We start from the raw sequence: 20,285 nt of genomic DNA, 5'->3' as shown, positions 1-20,285 counted from the left end.
GGTACTCAAACAGCTATTAAGGTGTGGTGACTGCAAATTCAGCTCTGGGCTCAAAAACTGTAAACGTTGATTAGTCTCACAGAACTTACAGCAAATCCTTGCATGGTTAAACAAATAGCCAAAACATCAGTTATAAACCGACTCACACAGGCCTGTGAAGGGTTACTGGGAGCAGAAGAAAAAACAAACAAACCTCAACTCGTGGTCATCTTATGATAGTTTATTTATTTATTTACTTATTTTGAGGAGCAAACATGCCAACACTTTTAATGAGCTGCTTGTGGTGACCCGTTTCTCCACACCATCAGCACACTGCAAAAACGACGTTACTTCTTTTCATGTCTTCCTTCCACAGCAATGCCTCTGAATGCTGTTTGCCTTTAATTCAGTTTTGTTTAGCACCACAGCTCTTGGAGATTGAATTGGAAACTTGCCCTTTGGACATTTGTTTTGCTAAAGAATATAGCCACAGTTGACCAAAGGAGAGCTCTGAACATCTTGGACAAACATGCACAAAAGACTTGCAACACTTCCTATGTATGGGACTCTCATTAGCAGAAAGTATCTCCTATTCCCTTATTTTCCCTTAATTATCACCTGTGAGTGTCTGACCCTCACCTAACTCTATTCATGGCTTCATTATAAAACATGCAACTAAATCTATGTAAATGAGTGTGGGGACCTATATTTGTGCCCCAAGCATTGTGACGCAGACGCAGACGCATGTCATGCATACATGCATATGTGTATATACATGCACGCACAGACTTATCTTTGACAAAATATATCCCTTGTACAAGGTTTGCAACCTGTAGCACTTGGGCTTTATGTGGCTCTTAAGTCTCTGTCTTTCTGTCACTTCCAAGTAAATAATATATCTTATAAATGTTATATATAATTTGCTTGTACAGCAGATAATCTTTGAAATAGATTTTCATCTTGCAGCGTGAGGCGAAGATTTGACTCTTGAGTCAAAGAAAGGTTTTAATAGTTTGTCAACAAAGATATTTCTCACATTGAGCAATGTTTCATAACTACTGTTTTTTCACAGCGAATGTACGCGATCTTTCAACTCCATCTTGAACCATCCACTTCTAACCAAATGTGATATTGTTTGATACAAATTGAAAATGGTTTCAAAGGAAAATAGAACCTTTGATTTAACATAAATAAAAGTATTTTTGGGTAATGGGTAAACCAGCATTGCATTGCATTGCAATGCTGGTTTACCCATATGTTTAGTAGGTACAACAACATATTAGTAAAATATCTTTAACTCGCAGTTGTAGTAGCTAACTTTCACAAATGCAACCTACATCACAGTTAAGATTTAATTACACATAAAGAAGTGAGCAAGCTGTAGTGTATTTCCAGTTTGTGAGCCCCACAAAGACATAAATACAAGAAAACACACACACACACACACACACACACACACACACACACACACACACACACACACACACACACACACACACACACACACACACACACACACACACACACACACACACACACACACACACACACGCACACGCACGCACACGCTCTACAGTTTGAAAAGCTGGCAAAGTGTCTGCTATGCAACATTACGGAGCATGACCAGATGTGATCTGACAAACTTTGCGGCCAATTCCTGGCAGTTATGTAAAATGGGTTTATCTTGCTTTCGGCATATTAAAGTAAGTAGTCCCCTAGTTTAAAGTTCTAATGCAGATTCTGGATGAAGGTTGTAACATTACATCATCTGAGGACTTTATTCAACCGGCTGTACAGTCAATGGAGTTCCTAATTAGGCTAGATTGCAGATCATATTCGCAGTAAAGTTTTCTGTTATAGTCAATGAAGTCGGCTTCTCTCACTCCCATCAAAAGCAGTGAACCCTCTACCACTGGAGCACTGAATGTTTCTCCGGAGGAGGTTTCACAAAAGAGAAGAGTGGTGCAGAGTCACATAGTTCGAATTTACAGTTTACTGTCTCCTAAAATATACTGTTGAGGTCTCATGGTGTCGGGTTTAAAGTTGAAAATTAAATCCCCACAGCATTAAAATCACTGTCACCACGACTCTAAGCGTGGTGAAGGTCATCCACAGTTAAAATAGTGGGGACACAGTGATTCTCATGATGGAAATAATACATTAAATCGACGATTACTCTTTGTGTGTCATGTCAATTCAGGAGGCAATTCATTAACTGAGTCAGCTTGAAGTCCAATCTTGTATGCATTATATTGTTTAAGTATGCAAAAGCAAAACAGACAAATACAACCTCCTGTATAAAAACACGGTCCAGCCTTTTTGCCCTAATGAGGACAAAGATTAGCTGCTCTCCTTTAAATGGTACATCTGTCTACTTGCTCCAGCCTTTTTGTGCTTCTCAGTAACTCTCCACCCTGCTGGCACACGTCCAAGGTACAATGTAGCCTCTCTAATGCACAGCAGCTCTCTTTTTAAATGCAACTGTTGTTGTGGTTGCTGGAAATTATTTAGGCCGCAAACACACTTTGGCCTTCACGGGAGTGTTAATGTCTGGGTCAGCAGATCAACTGAAAGGAGGTGGGAAAAAATTATTCAAAGAGCTACATCACACGGAGAGGAAGTGATTAAAAAAAAAAAAATTCTGGATGAGTCAGTGTGAATAGTGCTTTACATATGGAAAGTGAAGCAATTCACTTACATGCCACAGCACATTCAGACATTATCTTCACTAATAGCACAAAAACATTGCAATGCATATTCTCACTTGTAGAATATTCTTTTATGTGCAAAAGAAAGTTCCCCCCAGGAGTACTTTCTTTTTTTTTGACATATTTGGACTGTCAAACAATCAATTCTCCCTGAAATGGAACCCATTAATAAAAGGTGACATTGTCAGACAAATGATGCCTGAACGTGACATGTCACACAAAAAAAACCCCCAACCATTTCCTCAGACTGTGCTTACAATCGCACCTGCCTGTTTTCAACATTTTCTTTCTCTTTGTGTCAGAGAATAGCTCCTTCAAATCTTTTCCATCTCCATGTTCCTCTAGTTCGTCTCACGCTGTTTGTTCTCTTTTGTATTTTGTGAGTTAATTTCAAACTCTCAACTCCTAGTTTCTGTGTTTTGGAGGCTGATTCATGTCTGATCTGAGGGCGGGCCTCCTTAGAGGGCCACCAAAGGACTTCAAGGAGCATTAGCAGAAAAAAATCCGGGGTCAGGGAGAAGTTTTGGCAGAGGATGATCTTTTTTTAATTCATGTATACCTCTGACATAGCATTGATGATACTTACAAATTTTTCAGTAACATAACTCTATTGAAAGCAAGAGAAGTACTGTGTGGATACATAAAATTGTTTAATCTTGTATAACTGGTTTAAAAAAAAATACTGTACATAGAATATTCAAATAATTTAGAGAAAGTCAATAATTATAATTATTAAAGAATCACAAACTATTGCGTAAAACCCTTACATTTGGTTCAGTTACTGATTATTATGAAACAGAGACCCATGACAACTGAAATAAAACTTTAAATTGTGGCCACAAGTTATTATTCCCTGGCTACAAGTTGCTATTTCATAGCCACAAATTGCTATTTCATGGCCATAAATTACTTATTTTGTGGACTGAAATTACTATTCCGTGGCCACAAAATAGAATTCCATGGGCACACATTACTATTTCATAGCCACAAATTACAATTTTGTCGGTTGAAATTACTATTTACTGGCCACAAAATATAATTTCAAGGCCACAAATTACAATTTTGCAGCTACGAGTTAAAGTTTTATTTCAGATGTTATAGCTGGGGGCACTGTAGATTATTCAAAAGGACATAGCAGATATTTTGAATTAAAATCGTCCAACAAATGTAGAGTTATTATCCACTGTCTATGGAAAAGCACGTGAAGTGGGAAAGTTTGGGGGTCACAATGGGGTTCAATTTCTAACACCCATGTCCATTCTGTAAGATTTTTTTCTTGCCCTATTAGTTCAATCATATTAGAATATTTAATTCCCACAGTTAAAGACAATGAGTGTCAGTGGAAAGGCATCACCATCAAAACCCTAAACCAATCCAAATTTTTAATCCCGCGCCCTTTCCAATTAAGTTTAACCACTGAGCCTTTCTCTGGCTTCCCTAAAGCTTATCCCTCACCTCCAAATCTCCTCTGACACTAAAGAATATCACATTACATTTGATTATCTATTTTCATTATATTAGAAAAATACCAATTAACCGAACTCTAGTGTGCATTATCACACAGCTTTCACTTTCACTTGTTTATATTTTAAGGTTAACCATATGATGACACAAAATCAAAAAGATATTTTATTCTGTGAGGCAATTTGAGGGAAGCCCAAAAGATTAAATGCTATGAAACTGGGAATTTCCATTTGAAAAAGTGAGACTATTCAGAGAATCAACGTGGTACGATTTGAAAATCACCACTATACTATATAATTTCTAAAGATGTACTTTATCGTAATTAAAGTGAAAAAGGCCAGACTTCACTAACCTGTGCTTGTTATTTGACATGTACACAACAATGGTAATTCCAAATGTGAAGAAATTAAGTTTTAACCATGACATCACTGTGCTGCCCCTCCTTACAACAAACTTTAATTGGTGCTCTTCACCATTTGCTTCCATTTAAACAGCACAAGGCACAAATAACTCAACTAACTTTTTTTCTGAATAGGCTCAACTCTGCTCTGCTCTCCTCCTCCTGTATCAGAACAAATGACTGCACCACTGGTGCAATCTTAGCATGCCCCAAAATTACCAAATGGGTGCCGGCAGGGGGAACTCTTTTGTTCTTCAGGCGTACCCAGTTTCCCCAAGAAGAGTCTGTGCAGAGAAGAAGATTACTTTTTTTCCGACGATGATTTGTTTTTGACGCCATGCGCTCAAAGCGCTTTGTGCTCCCATCAGACACTAAACGAACGTAATTTAGTTCAAACCAGGTCAACGTAGGTGGGAGGCTTCGCGTGCGGAAGCCGTGGCAAAGGGACGGGATCGTTCCCGGATGACGCCCCGCAGCTGACAGCCGCGCACCGACCAGAATCAGTTTCATACACTCACTTGAAATGTGTTCTACAGCAAGGAGTGCTCCTATAATGGGAGAAGAAAAAAAAAAAAAGGGGGGGGGGGGTAGATCCATAGCTCATTGTGGGACAGAGGGGCTGACTTAGAGCTTTTTGTCAAAGGTTGATGCATTTACACCAGCACTCCCACATCCTTTCTTAGGGAATAGCATGAACAGTCAGATTTGTCATTAGATGTGGTAGCCATATTCACACTCGGTGGGTCTTGCTGCATTAATACTTGGTTTTACTGTGACAACATTATGGTATTTCAAGGCCAGTGCTCCCATTGATATGAAATTCACTGTGTAGGATAAGAAAAAAAAAAAGAAAAGAAAAGAAAGACGAATATAATACTCTGGAATAGGCAGTGGCACAGACAGTGAAGAATGCAAATCCAGTCTTGCCTATCAAGACCATTAAGGTCTATGTGATTGTTTTTTAATGCATTTACTTCAGCCTCTTTTCCCCCCCTCTCCATTTACAGTAAAGGGAACAAAGGGACTTCTGGTCTTTATCCACCCCTCACCCCCACCCCTCCCCTGTCTGATCACTTCATCCTCCACCCAAACCCATGCTGACTCCTCTGCACTCTTTCCCCCACCCCGCCTCACGCTTATGTTCTTCCCTCCCCCTCTCCAGCGTGTCCCCTAGTTTTCTGGTAGCTGTGTCTCTTTGATAATCCAAGACTCTTTGAAGACTCCAATTCCACGCTGCTTGCCTCGGAGCTATTGCACCTACAAAAACAACTGTGTGTGTGTGGGGGTGTGCGTGTGTGTGTGTGTGTGTGTGTGTGTGTGTGTGTGTGTGTGTGTGTGTGTGTGTGTGTGGTGAGAAAGAGAGAGAGAGAACGAGAGAGGGAGCAGTAGATGGGATGAGAATGGAGGACATAATGGTAGAATGGAAAATAAAAACAGTTCCATATGCATTTCCCTCGCAACTGCTTTAGTCTTTATGGTTTTATGCTTGCTGCATACACTGAGAGGTGCACTTCTTCATTGTCATATTTGGTGGTGCAGCTCATTTTTTCTGCGCCTTCAGAGGCGGCAGCTCATTGATTCCTGCACACACGCCCAAAATGCCAGAGCCAGGATGTACTCACAAACACTGTAACTAAATGGAAATTGCAGCTCCCACTCTGTGGGGAAATACTCTCTACAAACTATCAAAGTTGCACATTTTGTATCTAATGCCATGTTTAGAATGAGGACATGTATACTATTGCTGTACCATCCACCAGTGTACCAGTTTTGAACATAATGGAAGTTTGTCCTGTTAGATCTCGCCCAAAATGATTTTCTCTGCTTCTGTCAGACACCGCGGAGAGGTAATTAGAGGAAATTAGTTGGCTATACTTAAAATGCCACACTGATCAAAATTAATCACCACTAAAACATTTTTCTCCCATCCACTTCCCCTCCACCCTGTATCAGTGTCTCCTGCTCTTACCTTTAGCTAAGTGTGGCTGCTCCCTGTGATTCTGTCTCCATTTCTCCATTGTTTCTGTCTCAATCTTTAGTCCCTCTCCTTCCATCTTAGTCTCCAGCCCTCCCTTTTTGTCTCAGTCATCCTGCCTCTCTTTGGCAGAGGAGCTTGCCATTGGGATTTAGAAGAAATTGAATTGAATTATGAAGGAATTTCTCTGCAGTACGATTGGCATCATTTCCTCCACACAATAGAACATCATTCTCATATCTCTCAGTGTGAGGGAATGAAAATAGGCCGTGCACCATTCTTTCTCTCATCCTTTTAAATTGAATTTTTCATATCACAGGGGCACTGAGACATCAGCCGTTTCCTTTAACATGGGCAGAAAACCCATTTCATAATATCAGAGAGACACATAGCCGTGATTCAATAGGAGGAGTCTGGCTTTCCAGCACCAGTACACATACGATATACCTTGACTCAGGATTGATAAACAGGGCCACATAGGTTTTGTGCAGCTTGAAGAGTTAAGGGTATTCCAGTTGAATATACTATTCCTTTTTGGCTTCAGAACCTGTAAACGTACTCCAGTGTAAAGTAAATAAAATGCAGCTCACTCTCACAACCTCATTTCTTTGTCGCTCTCTCTTTCTCTTTCTCTTTCTATTTCTCATTCTCTCTCTTTCTCTCTCTCTCTCTACACCTGCCTCTGTGTGAAACATAGAGCTTCCACTATTTGTCCTCTGAAGCATCCCTTTTTACCCGTTTTCTTTTATTGGTGGGGGGGCTACTGCTCCCTAATTGTCTTTGCAGAAGCTGTACTTTCCACTTGCAAATTGCACCCAAGATGCTGCAATGTGGCAATCCAAGCCCATGTTGTGCTTTGCACAATTCCAAGTGGAATTCTCAATATTCAGTGTTCCACTAGCCACAGTGACTGGGCCTAAACAATACACCTGTGTAATGAAACATTTATATGCCAACATTTGGCGACAGAGTAGCTATGACACTGTTACTTACGAGATGACACGGGGAAAAAAAGGGGTTTCACTTATGTATTGTGTGTTTCTATTATCCCACCTTTTGGAAAGATAACATTTTCTTTACACAGCAATGTAATAAGTGGTACATTTTGTAAATAGTCAATAAGTGGTAGATCTATATTCACTTCTATATGCCAATTTAGCACATGTCGTCGCCTGACTCATTTAAAAGGATTATTTTATGATTAATTAATAAGAAATAATGCAATATTTGATTATGATCCAGATATGTTGCAGCAACCATATAAATGGAAATGCAATCAGAGTGCTATAAATGGAGTTCCAACCATTTTATCTTAAAATTCAGAGGGTGATTGATGCCTCTTAAAGTTATTCTCAGGTGACATATTGCATAAAGCAGATATATTAAAAATCATAGCAAAAGGGTGTGTCAAATAATAGTTTGATGCTTTGTATACTTTGTATATGGGAATGTTGTTATTACTGTGCTAATAGTGACTGGTATCAGTGTTTTCACTGTATAGATCTCAGCCTGTTCAATAATCAACCACTAAGCTTTCACTTCATAAGCAATTCAGTGCTGTGTAGTTAAACTACATACAATGAAAGCCCCAGCTCGATGACCAAATGTTCACTCCCAGATCAGTCAACACAACACAAATGCAAAGTTGGAAGCACAAGACAGAGCTTCACACACCAAATCTAACTCACCTGCAGGTCTGCTGGGAATCTGCTCAGAAAAGAGGCAAAGAAGATGGAAGAGCTCCCCCATCTGCATAAGTACCAAGCAGCCCTGTGCACTGGCAATCAGCGAAGCTTGGCTGGATGACAGGGCACCTGACGGCAGAGTGGTGTCAGGTAGCTCCAGGGCATTTACAATGGACTGGGGAACTTGGTGCAATGTGAGAGCACAACAGAGTAGCAGGGTCTGCTGTCCCATCAGGGATCAGCAGTGCAAATCAGCAATGGCAATAGAGGTGCTCCACAGCCACCAAATATGCTCTCCTTGTTGCTGAGGCACAGCTATTTGCCCCGGAAATCTCTTTTTATTGCTTTATTCAAGCTGCAGGCAAATACATTATTTTTTATTTCAAATCCAATCTTTAGGACAGACTGTCCACACTGTTATTTGCAAGTGATTAGATATAACCATTAACAATAACCCATCTGTGTGATTTGCTGTAGAATAGGCCCAGCAACACACTGGTGGAGCTTTTTTTTCCCCTTCCCCAGTACAGACACAAAACAGCCAGGCACAAGCTGGGAGAATAATGGAGCTGTATCCTCTCTCTTCACACTGTGCAATATCCAGTCTCAGTGCAGAATCCTCCATCACACCACACAACATTAGTGAAAGAATTGGCTGATGTATAGGATTTCTTTTTTTTTTTAAGCCAGCTAACCAGGCTAACCGTGCCCCACAAGCGACGTCACAGCTGAGAGTCAAATGGAGAGTGATGTGAGGGATAGTTTGAAAGTCAGTCTTTAAATCTGATACCGACTCCCTCCCTTGTGAGTTTGGCTTAAATCTGAATTGATGAATGAAATATTTATTCTGATGTCTCACTCTGCTGTGAATTTAATATCGGCTGCCAGTCTCAACATAACCTAAAATGCACTCTTAAGCTCAGAGCAGCAGGGTTCTCCTTCACTCACCTCAAGTGCATCCCTTCACTTGCGTGGCTCCTCACTTACAATTGTCCGATTTAGACTTTTTGAGTCTTTTATCAGCACAACCCTTAGCAGTATTTTGTAAAGAAAGTTGTGTCAGAATATGATTGTATCTTCTTCAATTGTACATCACCAGAGGCTCAAAGCCTTGGTGATAGTGGTGAGGGTTCGGTTGCAGAGTAGTGTGCTTAAAGTTCCCTTCTTCTTTGCCCAGTTGACCAATCTGAAACAATTGAGGGCGATTTGATTGATAGGTTGAACACCTCCATTATGCTGTCACCCTTCCCTCTGTTTATCTCAACCTGGAATTTAGCGAGTGAAGCCATATTGACGGACAAGTGATTTGTCATTTTAATTGCTTACACAGATAAAAGTGTATTTATTTATTCATTTTGTCTCACCCTAAGTGTAATCTGCTAGATAAAGATATCATGATGGATTTCAGACAGTATTGGTAATGGCACAGTGGCTCCAGAAAGAGAATTTCACTCAGGCGTGGTAGTTGTAGCTCTGAGTCTGCATTTAATGCTTTTTATAGTTGCGCTTGTTACACTGCTTTGACATATCAAAAATAATTTGACATAAGTTTTCATTCTTAAGTTCATCTGTAAAGGTCACAGTTCTTTTTAGGTTCATACTGAAATTTTGCCCGGAAGCTGAATATACCTAACTTTTTTGTGAGTTGTGTATGTTCTACACTTCAGTGAAAGGATGGAAGCTGTAGCACCTGTGAACTCAAATGTCTTTCTGTGTAGACTTTTTTATATTACATGAATTGTTCTGTTAATTAACAATGAGTGCTTTCAACTTGCGCAAGCACATCACAAAGCTTTCAAAGCACCTTCTCTCCTTGCGTCGTGGTGACAAGGCCATTTAATTTGACATTTTTGTCGTTTAAAATTCCATGAAGGCTTCCTTGTAGTTAGATGGCAACAATTAGGATAGCATCAACCACATTGTCCTCACAAAAAGATGGCATATCAGTCACAATCAGCGCATTACATCCTTCGATTCGTTATCATAAGTGACCAAAATCATTTATATAAACGTTTCCTTTCATTTTGATTCTACAAGATGGGTGCATTAAGGTGTCTGAAATCCTTTCCAGCTGATTTGTTCTCTGAAATTTGACCGGCTGAGGTGCTGCCACATTTTTCTTTTTCTTTTTTTTAAACACCAGCAATTTGTACTTTTGAGATCGCAAACAGGAATCGAAGGGAAAGGTTGTCATTCAGTGTGCTGATTTTCTCATCTTTTTTCCTGAGTGCATCAGGTTCAAGACATTCCAGTTCTGAAGGGAAAAGGGTGGTTAGGGTGTAGATAAGTGTGACATCTGTGCTACTGAATACCTGCAGTCAAACAGGTGGACATACACACAAAAACAGCTGCTCTCTTTTCTTGTGTGTTTTCATTGATGTATGAAAAAGAGAGGCTGTGGGTTTGCCAAAATTTCAAGAGGAAATTTATATGACACCAAATGGTACTTGATTACTGTTCGTTTCAACACTTGACACACGCAATGGAGGAATACCAATATCCAGCATCTTCTCTTTTAAATGATCAATATGTTGCATTAATCATATGGCAGATGGCAGTGTTTTATTTCTTATATTTTTCTGAAGCTTCAGGTAGGCAGAGGACGATTGTTTGTTTATTACTGTCTTTTTATGGATCCTGGTTCCCTTTATGAAGCCTGCAGTGAATCCTGCTGTATCTTTCCATCTGCTTTGGGATTGCATTATTATAAACGAGGCCATTTTAGCCCAGTCTAAATGGGGTTATGAATTCAGATGTCATCGTAAATGTCCTCTCCTTCATTCTCAGCCCCATAGCTTCTCACTCCTACAACAATGCCCGAACAATCCCGCTCTCCCCGCCTCCAGTCTCCCAGAATCTAATCCTTCTGCTTGTCCCCTCCAGCCAAAGCGCCGGCCGTGTCTGCCTGACCAACTCCCCTCTCCTGCTCGCTGCCTCCTACTCCCCCTCCCCTTCCATCCTTCCGTCTTGCCGCATCCCCGCATCCCCCCAAGGCCTGGCAAAGGATTTGTGTCCTGACTAAAAGGAGAATCTATTTCCCATCTCTGCAGCCTTAGCTAGTTATCATACTCAGGAAACATGCTGACTCTCTGGAGTGATGCCTTGAGGAGAAGTTTAAGCAAGGATCCATATTTGAACAACTAAATGCCCCCTTACATTTAAATCCTTGTGAAGCCTGAGAGACGACCAATCATGTTTTAGGAATGCTCCATTGGCATGTATAATTTGTCTGGTCCAGCCTCGTGAGTCAACAACAAGTCTATTTAAATGCCTCATAGAGGGAAGTAGGATTCATTATCACCCAGTTTGACGGATGGGTCCTGTGCTAAGAACTCCTGGTAAAGTGTCGTCTATTTAATTTTATTTTTTTTACAATTGGCTCTTGAATAATTTCAGAACGTGTTTGATCAATCCATGCAATTTAAATTCTTCTTGAGCCTGATAAACAGTATGGTCTTACTTTGTGGTTTTCAACTCCTCACAGGGCTGATAAGCACAGTTTCACTGTTAAAAATGTTTTATGTGTAGCTGCACTAATCAAAGAACATGTTTAATAGAAAAAAAACAAACCAAAACCTCTCATTGCCCTATTTTTTTTCCTCATTTCCACAGCAAACAGAACAATCAACATCTGAAACCAAGACATTAAAAAGTCCCTGTTTTCTTATTTTTAGGGGAATCTTGTTTGAAAATTAAGCTTACATCCCATTAAATGTTACAGATGAGATAACCAAGAAATCCAAGGCAGTTTTCTCTTCACTCTATACTGGGGAGGATTTATTAAAGCAGTGATGTAGAAGCACTGCTTGGAGGGAAAGAGAAAATAAAATAATAAGAAAAACATGCTTTCAGAAGTTTAATAATCATTATTTAGATGAAAGCCTCAGAGAGGCATCCGTGCAGTGTGAAAAATATGACAGGCTGACGGGTTGAGATGATGGGGAGATGAACAGGTTTCTGGAAGTATTTTTTTTTAAGCCCAGTAACGGTATTAAGAACGCCACTGATGGCACTTACCTAAGCTCTAAAAGCATTTCTCTGTGTCTGGTGTGTGTGTGTGTGTGTGTGTGTGCGTGTGCGTGTGCGCGCGTGAGTGAGTGCGTGCGTGTGTGTGTGCGTGCGTGCGCGCGCATGGGTATACTAAAAAGCTGATGGTTCCAATGATTTCTGGCATGGATTTGTTTGCCAGAAAAGTGGTTGAATGGTAGAAAGCGCAGGCCCCGTGGTTATTGATCGGGGCTGACTCGTGGAGCAGAGGCAAGGCTGTTCTGCTGTATCAGTGCTTTCCTGACTTTTACGAGAGCCGCTCATGTGTGGGGGTGGAGGGGAAAAAGAAGCACGATTGCGTGTGCACTGTAAGGAGTCATCTTTCTGTTGTGGATCGGTGGTAAGTAGCCATTAGTAAACCGATCTTTGGAAGAGGATATTTAATGGTCTCCTAACTGTATTTACAAGCCGTTCAATTTGATAAACGGTGTGATCTCAAATGATTTTTCTTATGTTGCTCAGCTTCTCTTGAAGCCTTCAAACTTAAGATTTCATTAGTGTCTTCATTCATTTATTTGCCTTCTTATTCTTTCATCAAGTCACACCAAAATAACACAGCAAGAGCTATAGAAATATTCTAATGCCGGCAAACTAACCATATTTCCAGTGTTCTGTTTTGTTCTTTTCATTAGCCTTATTTAGATCTTCTTAGGACTCCTTTTTAGTTAAATTGCTGAAATATTGTCTGGCTTTCCACTCGGTTAAACATCAAAAGCTGGGGAAAGAGAAATATTAAAATATGGAGATAGGAAGTAGCTCACTGGGGCTACTGATTAGTGTACCAATCATTGTCATCAGAATTCATTTGGCAGCAGCAGATTTGGAAAATGAAACTTTTGTCTGACTAATAATGACAATAATGGCAATAATAATGCTGTTCGCATGCTCGATTTCTGCAACAAGCCGTGAGGCTTGTTTTATAATGTTTGCTTTCATGTCCACACAAATAGACACTGTCCGCATAACATAGGAATCAGGCAGTATGCACAAAAAGACTTTCTGTTTTTGCAGTTATTAAATAATAGGAATGACTGATAATGACACATGATGCATGTGCCTTACTAATTTTCTACACGTTTCATATTAGGAGCTCTTAATCCAATGGAAAACGACTAAATTAAATGCGCGTGTTTCCATTTTTCACCATGGATCAATACTTTCCTTTTAATTAACATAGGGTTTGATATCTTATACATCATCAACGTGCCAGAATACTTTCTCTAAAGATATATGGCATTTGTGCACAAGCAAATTCTCGATCAACAAATTATTACGTGCTGCTTACAAACCGACTTTAATCACTCCTCAGGATAGAGATGTAATCTCTGGGTATTTACTATGTCTGTGGTCTGCAACAACATTATGAACAGAAGTCATTATGATTGGTATTAGACTGCAGTGAAAGTACATGTCAATAAACAAATGGAAAACAATAACTGATGGACAAATGAAGATATATCCTCATGTACCTTACAATTTACTAAACAATCATGTGGTCAAAGTAGACAAATTAGATCTGCTTATCTTTCTTGATTTGCCCCCTTACCTATTATTCATGTTCGCACAACAGTGGAAACAGGAATGGTTGCTGCCATTATTAGCACAAAAAAACCCAACGAAAGTCATATCTGAACATATTTAGAATCTTGAGGAAGCACTCACTTCACTACCTTGTAAGTGCCACTCATGGTGCATTCAAGGTAATCAAGGAATTAACTGTTAATAGAATAGAAACTGAGACAATACTAAGAAACTATTATTTTTATGTAACTTCATAGCATTGTTTCAGCATTATTTCTACAGGACAATATGATCCAGCCTGTTTAGATTTTTCTTTTCTTTTTCCATACAGTCAGTATTCAATACATGATGTTTCTCAGAGTTTTTTCCTCCGGCTAATTTGCTCACTTCCATTTACTGAAGTCAATAACCTCACTCAATGCATATATGTCTACCTTATCCTCCGAATAATAATAGTGCGGAAGACTTTAATATTTAAAGTGTTTAATATTTAATGTTATTTTGTGAATTTTCAAGAGTGAGCTTTATGAGGCCAATGAAATTCAGACACTAGGTATTAATGGGGGAGTTTTCAGCTCTAACATATACCACACAAACCATGGTGGAGCCATCAAACCAAGGTGAATGAGTTGCAAAGAGTTGTTTCTTTTTGCGAAAGAAATTCATTTGTTGTGTCTCTGTTTTGTTTTTATTTCTTAAGCATCCCCATCGGCGAGTGACCTTTTCCACCGCCAACCCTGTGCAGGACCTGCAGGATGCCTCTCAGCACAGCTACTATGACAGTGGCTTGGAGGAGTCGGAGACTCCCAGCAGCAAGTCATCATCCGGACCTCGCATCGGACCGCTGACCCTACCTGAAGACCACTACGAGAGGACCACTCCAGATGGCAGCATTGGAGAGACTGAACACCCAGAAAATGGTCAGTCACAGTCATATCCCCCACCCGCCCTCCCCTTATCCAACATGTTCTTTATGAATATGTATTTGAATGTAAATGGCTCCAGCAGCCCCTCAATGTGTGCGCACTGTCGCCAGTGATGAAGACATTTGTGGGAGATTTGTTTGTGCTCTGTGGCCATCTTGGAGTGGAAATGTTGTGGCACCCGTAATGTTGCCTCGCTGTGTCTGTTGATGACTGTGGGGGAATGTTATTGGTTTTTAAGCAGATCCGCACTCGTTTGGGTGTGTGTGGATGTGGATGTGGATGTGGATGTGCATGCGTGCGTGCGGTACCGAGGCCAGAGTAAGCAGTGCCTCCATCCCCCTCATCAGCAGGTCTTCTGTCAGACATCCTTAATGACCCACTCTCACAAGTGTGCTAATTAAAAAGCCTAACTAATGGAGCATTTGCCCTCTAAATAAATCTGAACCATGACATCTGTGCAGACAACAGTGTGTTTACTCTAAGCATTTCTTTGACTCTTGTTGCAAGGAACTTGCCGTGAAGCTTAGGTGTGCAGGTGCCATAATTTCCAGGCTCAGTGATCAATCCACAGGCTGAGCACTGATGGTCTCAGCATAGGGTAGTATTAGAAAAAAAGCTCAAACTGCCATTTTGTGAACTGTGTATCATAATAACACTTTTGCTGCCTTAAGCTGCCAAATATAATCCATTACCTGTCATGTAACACACTATGGTAAGTGATTCACATGGTGCATTTTCCGTTATTATAGTACTTTGCATTCACGCCACTCGTTGGACTACACACTTTTCAATGATAATATTCTGCTGCTTACCCACAACGTCTCAGCCCTCTCCTTATATTTATCCATCATTAGTGCGTCCCATTATTATGACTTCAGCTGAAAAGCATGGGGAGGCTCTGCTTTTTCTGCATTCACCACGGTGCGGATTTAAGCGGCAGTGCTTTCACTGGCCCATACAAAAACGGGGTATGCATCAGCGAAGAGGACTTGATAGAGTTGCTGATCAGCATTGACAGCTATGTTGTCACACTGTGAGTGAAAAAAAAAAAAAGGCACAGATGCATCTATTGTCAGCGGGACTGTACATCATAAGTGCTGAGAGATTTCAGTTTTTTTTCAATTGAAGAGAGACACAAAAAAAAACAACTTATTTCAATCCCAAGCACTCCCTCGTCACAAAACATTGCAAGGATCAAAGGCTAAAATGTGTCACCGTCATGCCAAAACAGCAGATGACAAAGTTCTATTATTAGTATACTGTCTTGCATTGTGATGTATCGTCTCTTTACCAGACAACTGTGTTGGCTCTCATTAGCTGATTTATTCATCTCTATTTCAGATGTTTATTTGTTTGTGTTCATTTGTGACACCATGATTTAAAAGTGGAGCTACGAACACATATGCAGGAGAGGATCAACTTTTTCCAATGCGGCTCTTCCCTGTGACCCTGCACAGCTCAGATTGCTAAACGTTACATTCAATATATAGATTTGGTCACTCTGCACACTGGTAGCAGTTGATAGCCCAGCAGCCAACAGGAGCCAGTAGGAGCCAATAGTAGCCAACAGGAACCAACAGTTGACTACTTTCATTTATTTTGTCTCTGCACTTAGATTCTGTAATATATGCATTCCCCCCCCTCTATTGTTGTGGCTGTTTATTGTGTTTCTTTCCCATCTGCAGAACAGACGTTTTTGTGAGACAGGCTGCTCTTTGTTGTCAACAGCAGGAGAGCAACATTGTGAGTGAAGATGGAGCAGTTAGAGAATGAAAAGGTGGCACAAGATGTTAGATTGTGACAGGGAGCGGGGACTAAGAGTCTCTGACGAGCAAGCAAAGCCCATAGGATGAGCACAGAGGACAGGGAGATGCAAAGATGAACCGCTAACCAAGGATAGACCTAATTAAAATGTGATTCCCACTTCAGGGAGATAACAGAGAGCCCAAATAAACTGAAAGATTAGACAGAAAAATCAAATGAGACAGAGGAATTCCTACCCCACTCCACCTGAATGGTGACGCCGAGTCTTTTTTTAAACATTTGAGTGACAGAGTGACAGGTTGTACTGGTGCAGAGCTTTATTCATTGCAGTAAAGATGACTGACAGGCAAAAAATGGGGAGGTGAGCACAATGTGTCACTCCATTTAAGTTGGATAAAACACAATATATGAACCCCAGACTGTCAGCCTTTGCATCACTGGGCCCCAAAAATATCGACGCGGATGTGTGTTTTGTTCCACCAGCTGAACTTTTACACTGGTGAATCTGCATTTTTAAAGCCTGTAGCCTGCAGTGCGGAGCACTATAGCACAGTATCACTTTTTGTTCGGCCATTTATTCATATACAGAAATTGGATCTGACTGGGGTTGTCAAAAGCGTTGATTTTTACTTTGATAATGTTATATTCTTAAAACAATTCATCCATCGTATGTACCACTTTGTCTAGTTCGGGGTCATGGGCCACTGGAGCCAATCCTAGCTAACTATGTGCAAAGGCAGGGGAGGGCTAACACAAAGACATGGACAACCACACACTCTCACGTGTGCACAAAAAGGCCTGGCCTGTATTTGAACCCACGACCTTCTCACCGTGATACAAAAATGCAAACAAATTATGATTCAATTATGCTGCTCAGATGAGACAACATAGAATCAAATAGACATATTGACCTATATGTGACATGTGGATTGATACAAAAGATAGCTACAACGACATACAAATAGTTTGTATTGTGTAATATTCCAGTGGCAGCTTCTTATTGTTCCTGAATATGTTTAACACTTACCTTAAATTTTCTTCCATTGCTGACACTCATACATATTTCTGTGTATCAAATAAAAAAATATTAGAAACTGGTTCTTCCCAGTTTTCCCACTTTATTCTCAATCAAACTAATTCCACCTTCATTTTCAGGATTTTAACCCCTTAAATACAAGTTCTTATTTTTTCAAAACCTCAATATCTATATCCTGATGTGTGCATTCCTACATACTGTAATAAATAGAGAAATCAAAGTACAAATAGTTTATATTGTGTATTTATGTGACACCTTCTTATTGTTCCTTCAAATGTTTAAACACAAATATCTGTACTTTTTCCTCTTTACATTCTCAAAATAGAATTGTTTTAGCCCCAATGGAGGACAGCAGGATTTAAGAGCTGTAACTACAAAGAGTGGGGAAATCCAAGAGTCCAGTAGTGATCTGCATTAACCTTATGTGCTTTCCAACTTGATATGAAAGTCTTGTGGTTAGAGGTTAGAGTGTGTCACTCCATGACGGCTGATCATCCAAAGGTTTCACTTTGAAGACACTGGTACTCTTATCGTTATATTTTATATTGCATAGCTATTAATCTATCCTCTTTTGCATATATTAGATTGACCTAAAACATTAAAAACATCAATATAGAGGCTGAAATGTAGGTTGAACAAGGAAGATTACAAAGACTCTGCGTCATAACTTTCTGTATTATGTTGGATAAAATAAGAAGGAACAGATTCTGTTTTTTTTTTTCAACTTAAATCTTTATTAGAAAACACATATTTCATATGCCTTTGTGTTATACTAGCCTTAAAGACCCTTATATACGTCTCAGTAAAATCCCACAAGGAATTATCTCACTGAATGACAAATATCTGGTAAAAGCATTGTTTGTCACAAGCAAGAAAGTAATCATGATCAGTGGCGAAAGATCGTGGAAGAAATCTTCTAAATGGGAAAGCTAAGACATATTCTGTACTTACACTCGCATAAGCACAGCTTTAAAAAAAAATTGTAGAAATTGGATGGTATACAAGACTGGAAAGTATAAGAAAATATTAGACTATGAAAAATGAACAGCCACTATTCAGTGTAATTTCAGCGCTTTAGTTTGGAAAAAAAAAATCCCTGTAAAACTTCTCTAAAGACAAATTTCTGAACAAATCTCTACAATATTATATTGCTGTTATGGATTCTGCCTTTGGTTTTTATTTGATACTTTATCCATAGGAGACTAAACTGTATTGTTCATAACAAACTGGGCTTCAAGAAATTCTACATTTTAGAAATCCAAAAGGACCTCCAGATACAGATTCCCCTTTTTCTCCAAAGATGTTTGTTGACATTTTAAGGGGGAAAAAAACCAATAAATAAAACAAAAGACAATAAGGAAAAAGTTTTATTCTGAAACAATGATTCTTTTTAAAAATATAATAAAATATTCTTACTTTTGTATTATTATTGTATTTTAGTTTAAAATTGTGGTGTTGCAATAAGCTAAAATTAGATCAGCTCCTTCAGTCTCGGCTCTATGAGAATATATTGCTACCGCATCCAACTTCCTGCAGTTTCTTTATTTATAGCATATTGCCATTAAGGATATTAGTGCCAAAGGTGGCTTATTAGTAGGGAATAATTCAACTGCTTTTAAACTGATCTATATTTAGGCACTTTTTCTTACCCCCCTTTTTTTTGTGTGAGAAGTATCTCTTTTTTTTTGTCTGTATATATTTTCCGTCTTTTCAGGATTCTTGCAGAATGAATTCACTTGACCTTGGTTTTCCGGTCTGGGTAGCAGGAAAGCATGTGTACGTATGTGTGCGTACATGGGTGCATGCATGTGTATGTGTGTGTTGTGTGTGGTCTCCAAGAGTGTCTTTGGTTCATTGAAGTAGGCATCAGCATACATTCCCTCATGGTCCCTGGCCTTGAAATTAAGAGTAGATTCAAACTGCAGCAATAAAATCCCTGATATATGACATGTATGCTGCCCGATCTGCAGCAATTAATTTCTGGAGTTCCTTTTTTTGTATGCCTGAGCAGCTGCTCCCTCCTCCCACTTTTGCTAATTCTTGTCTTCAGGCTGTGTAGAGTGCACTCCATTCCAGTTTCCCCATGTGTATTTTCCACTCGTACTTTCATGCGTGCACACTTCTCAACTGTTAGTTAATCTCATCAGAAATGTTTGTCCAGTAGGCGCACGTGCATGCATGCATGCATGTGTTTGTTTTTGCAGTGGAGGGTGTTGCCTCACACCCCAAATCTGTAAATCATTTTGATTACGGTGCTGTTTTACTTTAATAGACTCTCATCGTAATCACTGAGCTCTGTAATTCCTTTTAAATTGATTGCTTCAGACAGCATGAAAACTGCTTATCATGTATGTCTGGTTGCTGTCAAGATGCATGATTTGTCCTCCACAGTGAGTCAGAGAGGGACCAGGGGGACTGTTTCTGTCCCACCAGTCCACCCACTACATCTCAGATACTGATTATCGGGTCTTGATCAGCCGTGATGTCAAAGTGATCGATTGACTCAGCAGGAAATGCAACATGTCATGTGATGACATCATGTGATCTTTAAAGCATCATTAAAGGGGATTCAGTAAATTATAACATGCTTGATTCCTCGAAAATCACAGTTGCAAACCACATCAGGCAACTTTAATCATCCGTAATCCCAAAGTTGACCTGGTTCCATTCTTAGTTGGTTTTGATTTGCTTCTATCAATGATTATGACACATATGCCTTTCAGAAGTTTTTGTCAATATTTGCCTAAGCCAGTGAGGTTATTGGGGCCACAGCACACACC

The 20,285-nt window shown here is 39.8% G+C and overlaps 1 protein-coding gene across 1 annotated transcript in view; it reads left to right on the top strand.

Moving 5' to 3' along the window:
- Positions 1-20,285, top strand: part of pcdh1a (protocadherin 1a) — a gene marked incomplete at its 3' end in the record, with an annotated part of 84,591 nt that overhangs the window by 50,394 nt on the left and 13,912 nt on the right. The window contains exon 3 of the mRNA XM_080508625.1: positions 14,480-14,699. Within this exon, the coding sequence (XP_080364751.1) occupies positions 14,480-14,699 (220 nt within the window). The remainder of the gene's footprint in view (positions 1-14,479; positions 14,700-20,285) is intronic.

The sequence above is a fragment of the Blennius ocellaris genome (assembly GCF_963422515.1).
Source record: "Blennius ocellaris genome assembly, chromosome: 14".
NCBI lineage: Eukaryota > Metazoa > Chordata > Actinopteri > Blenniiformes > Blenniidae > Blennius > Blennius ocellaris.
Note: the sequence above shows the minus strand (reverse complement) of the source record. Positions and strands in the feature narration are given on the sequence as shown.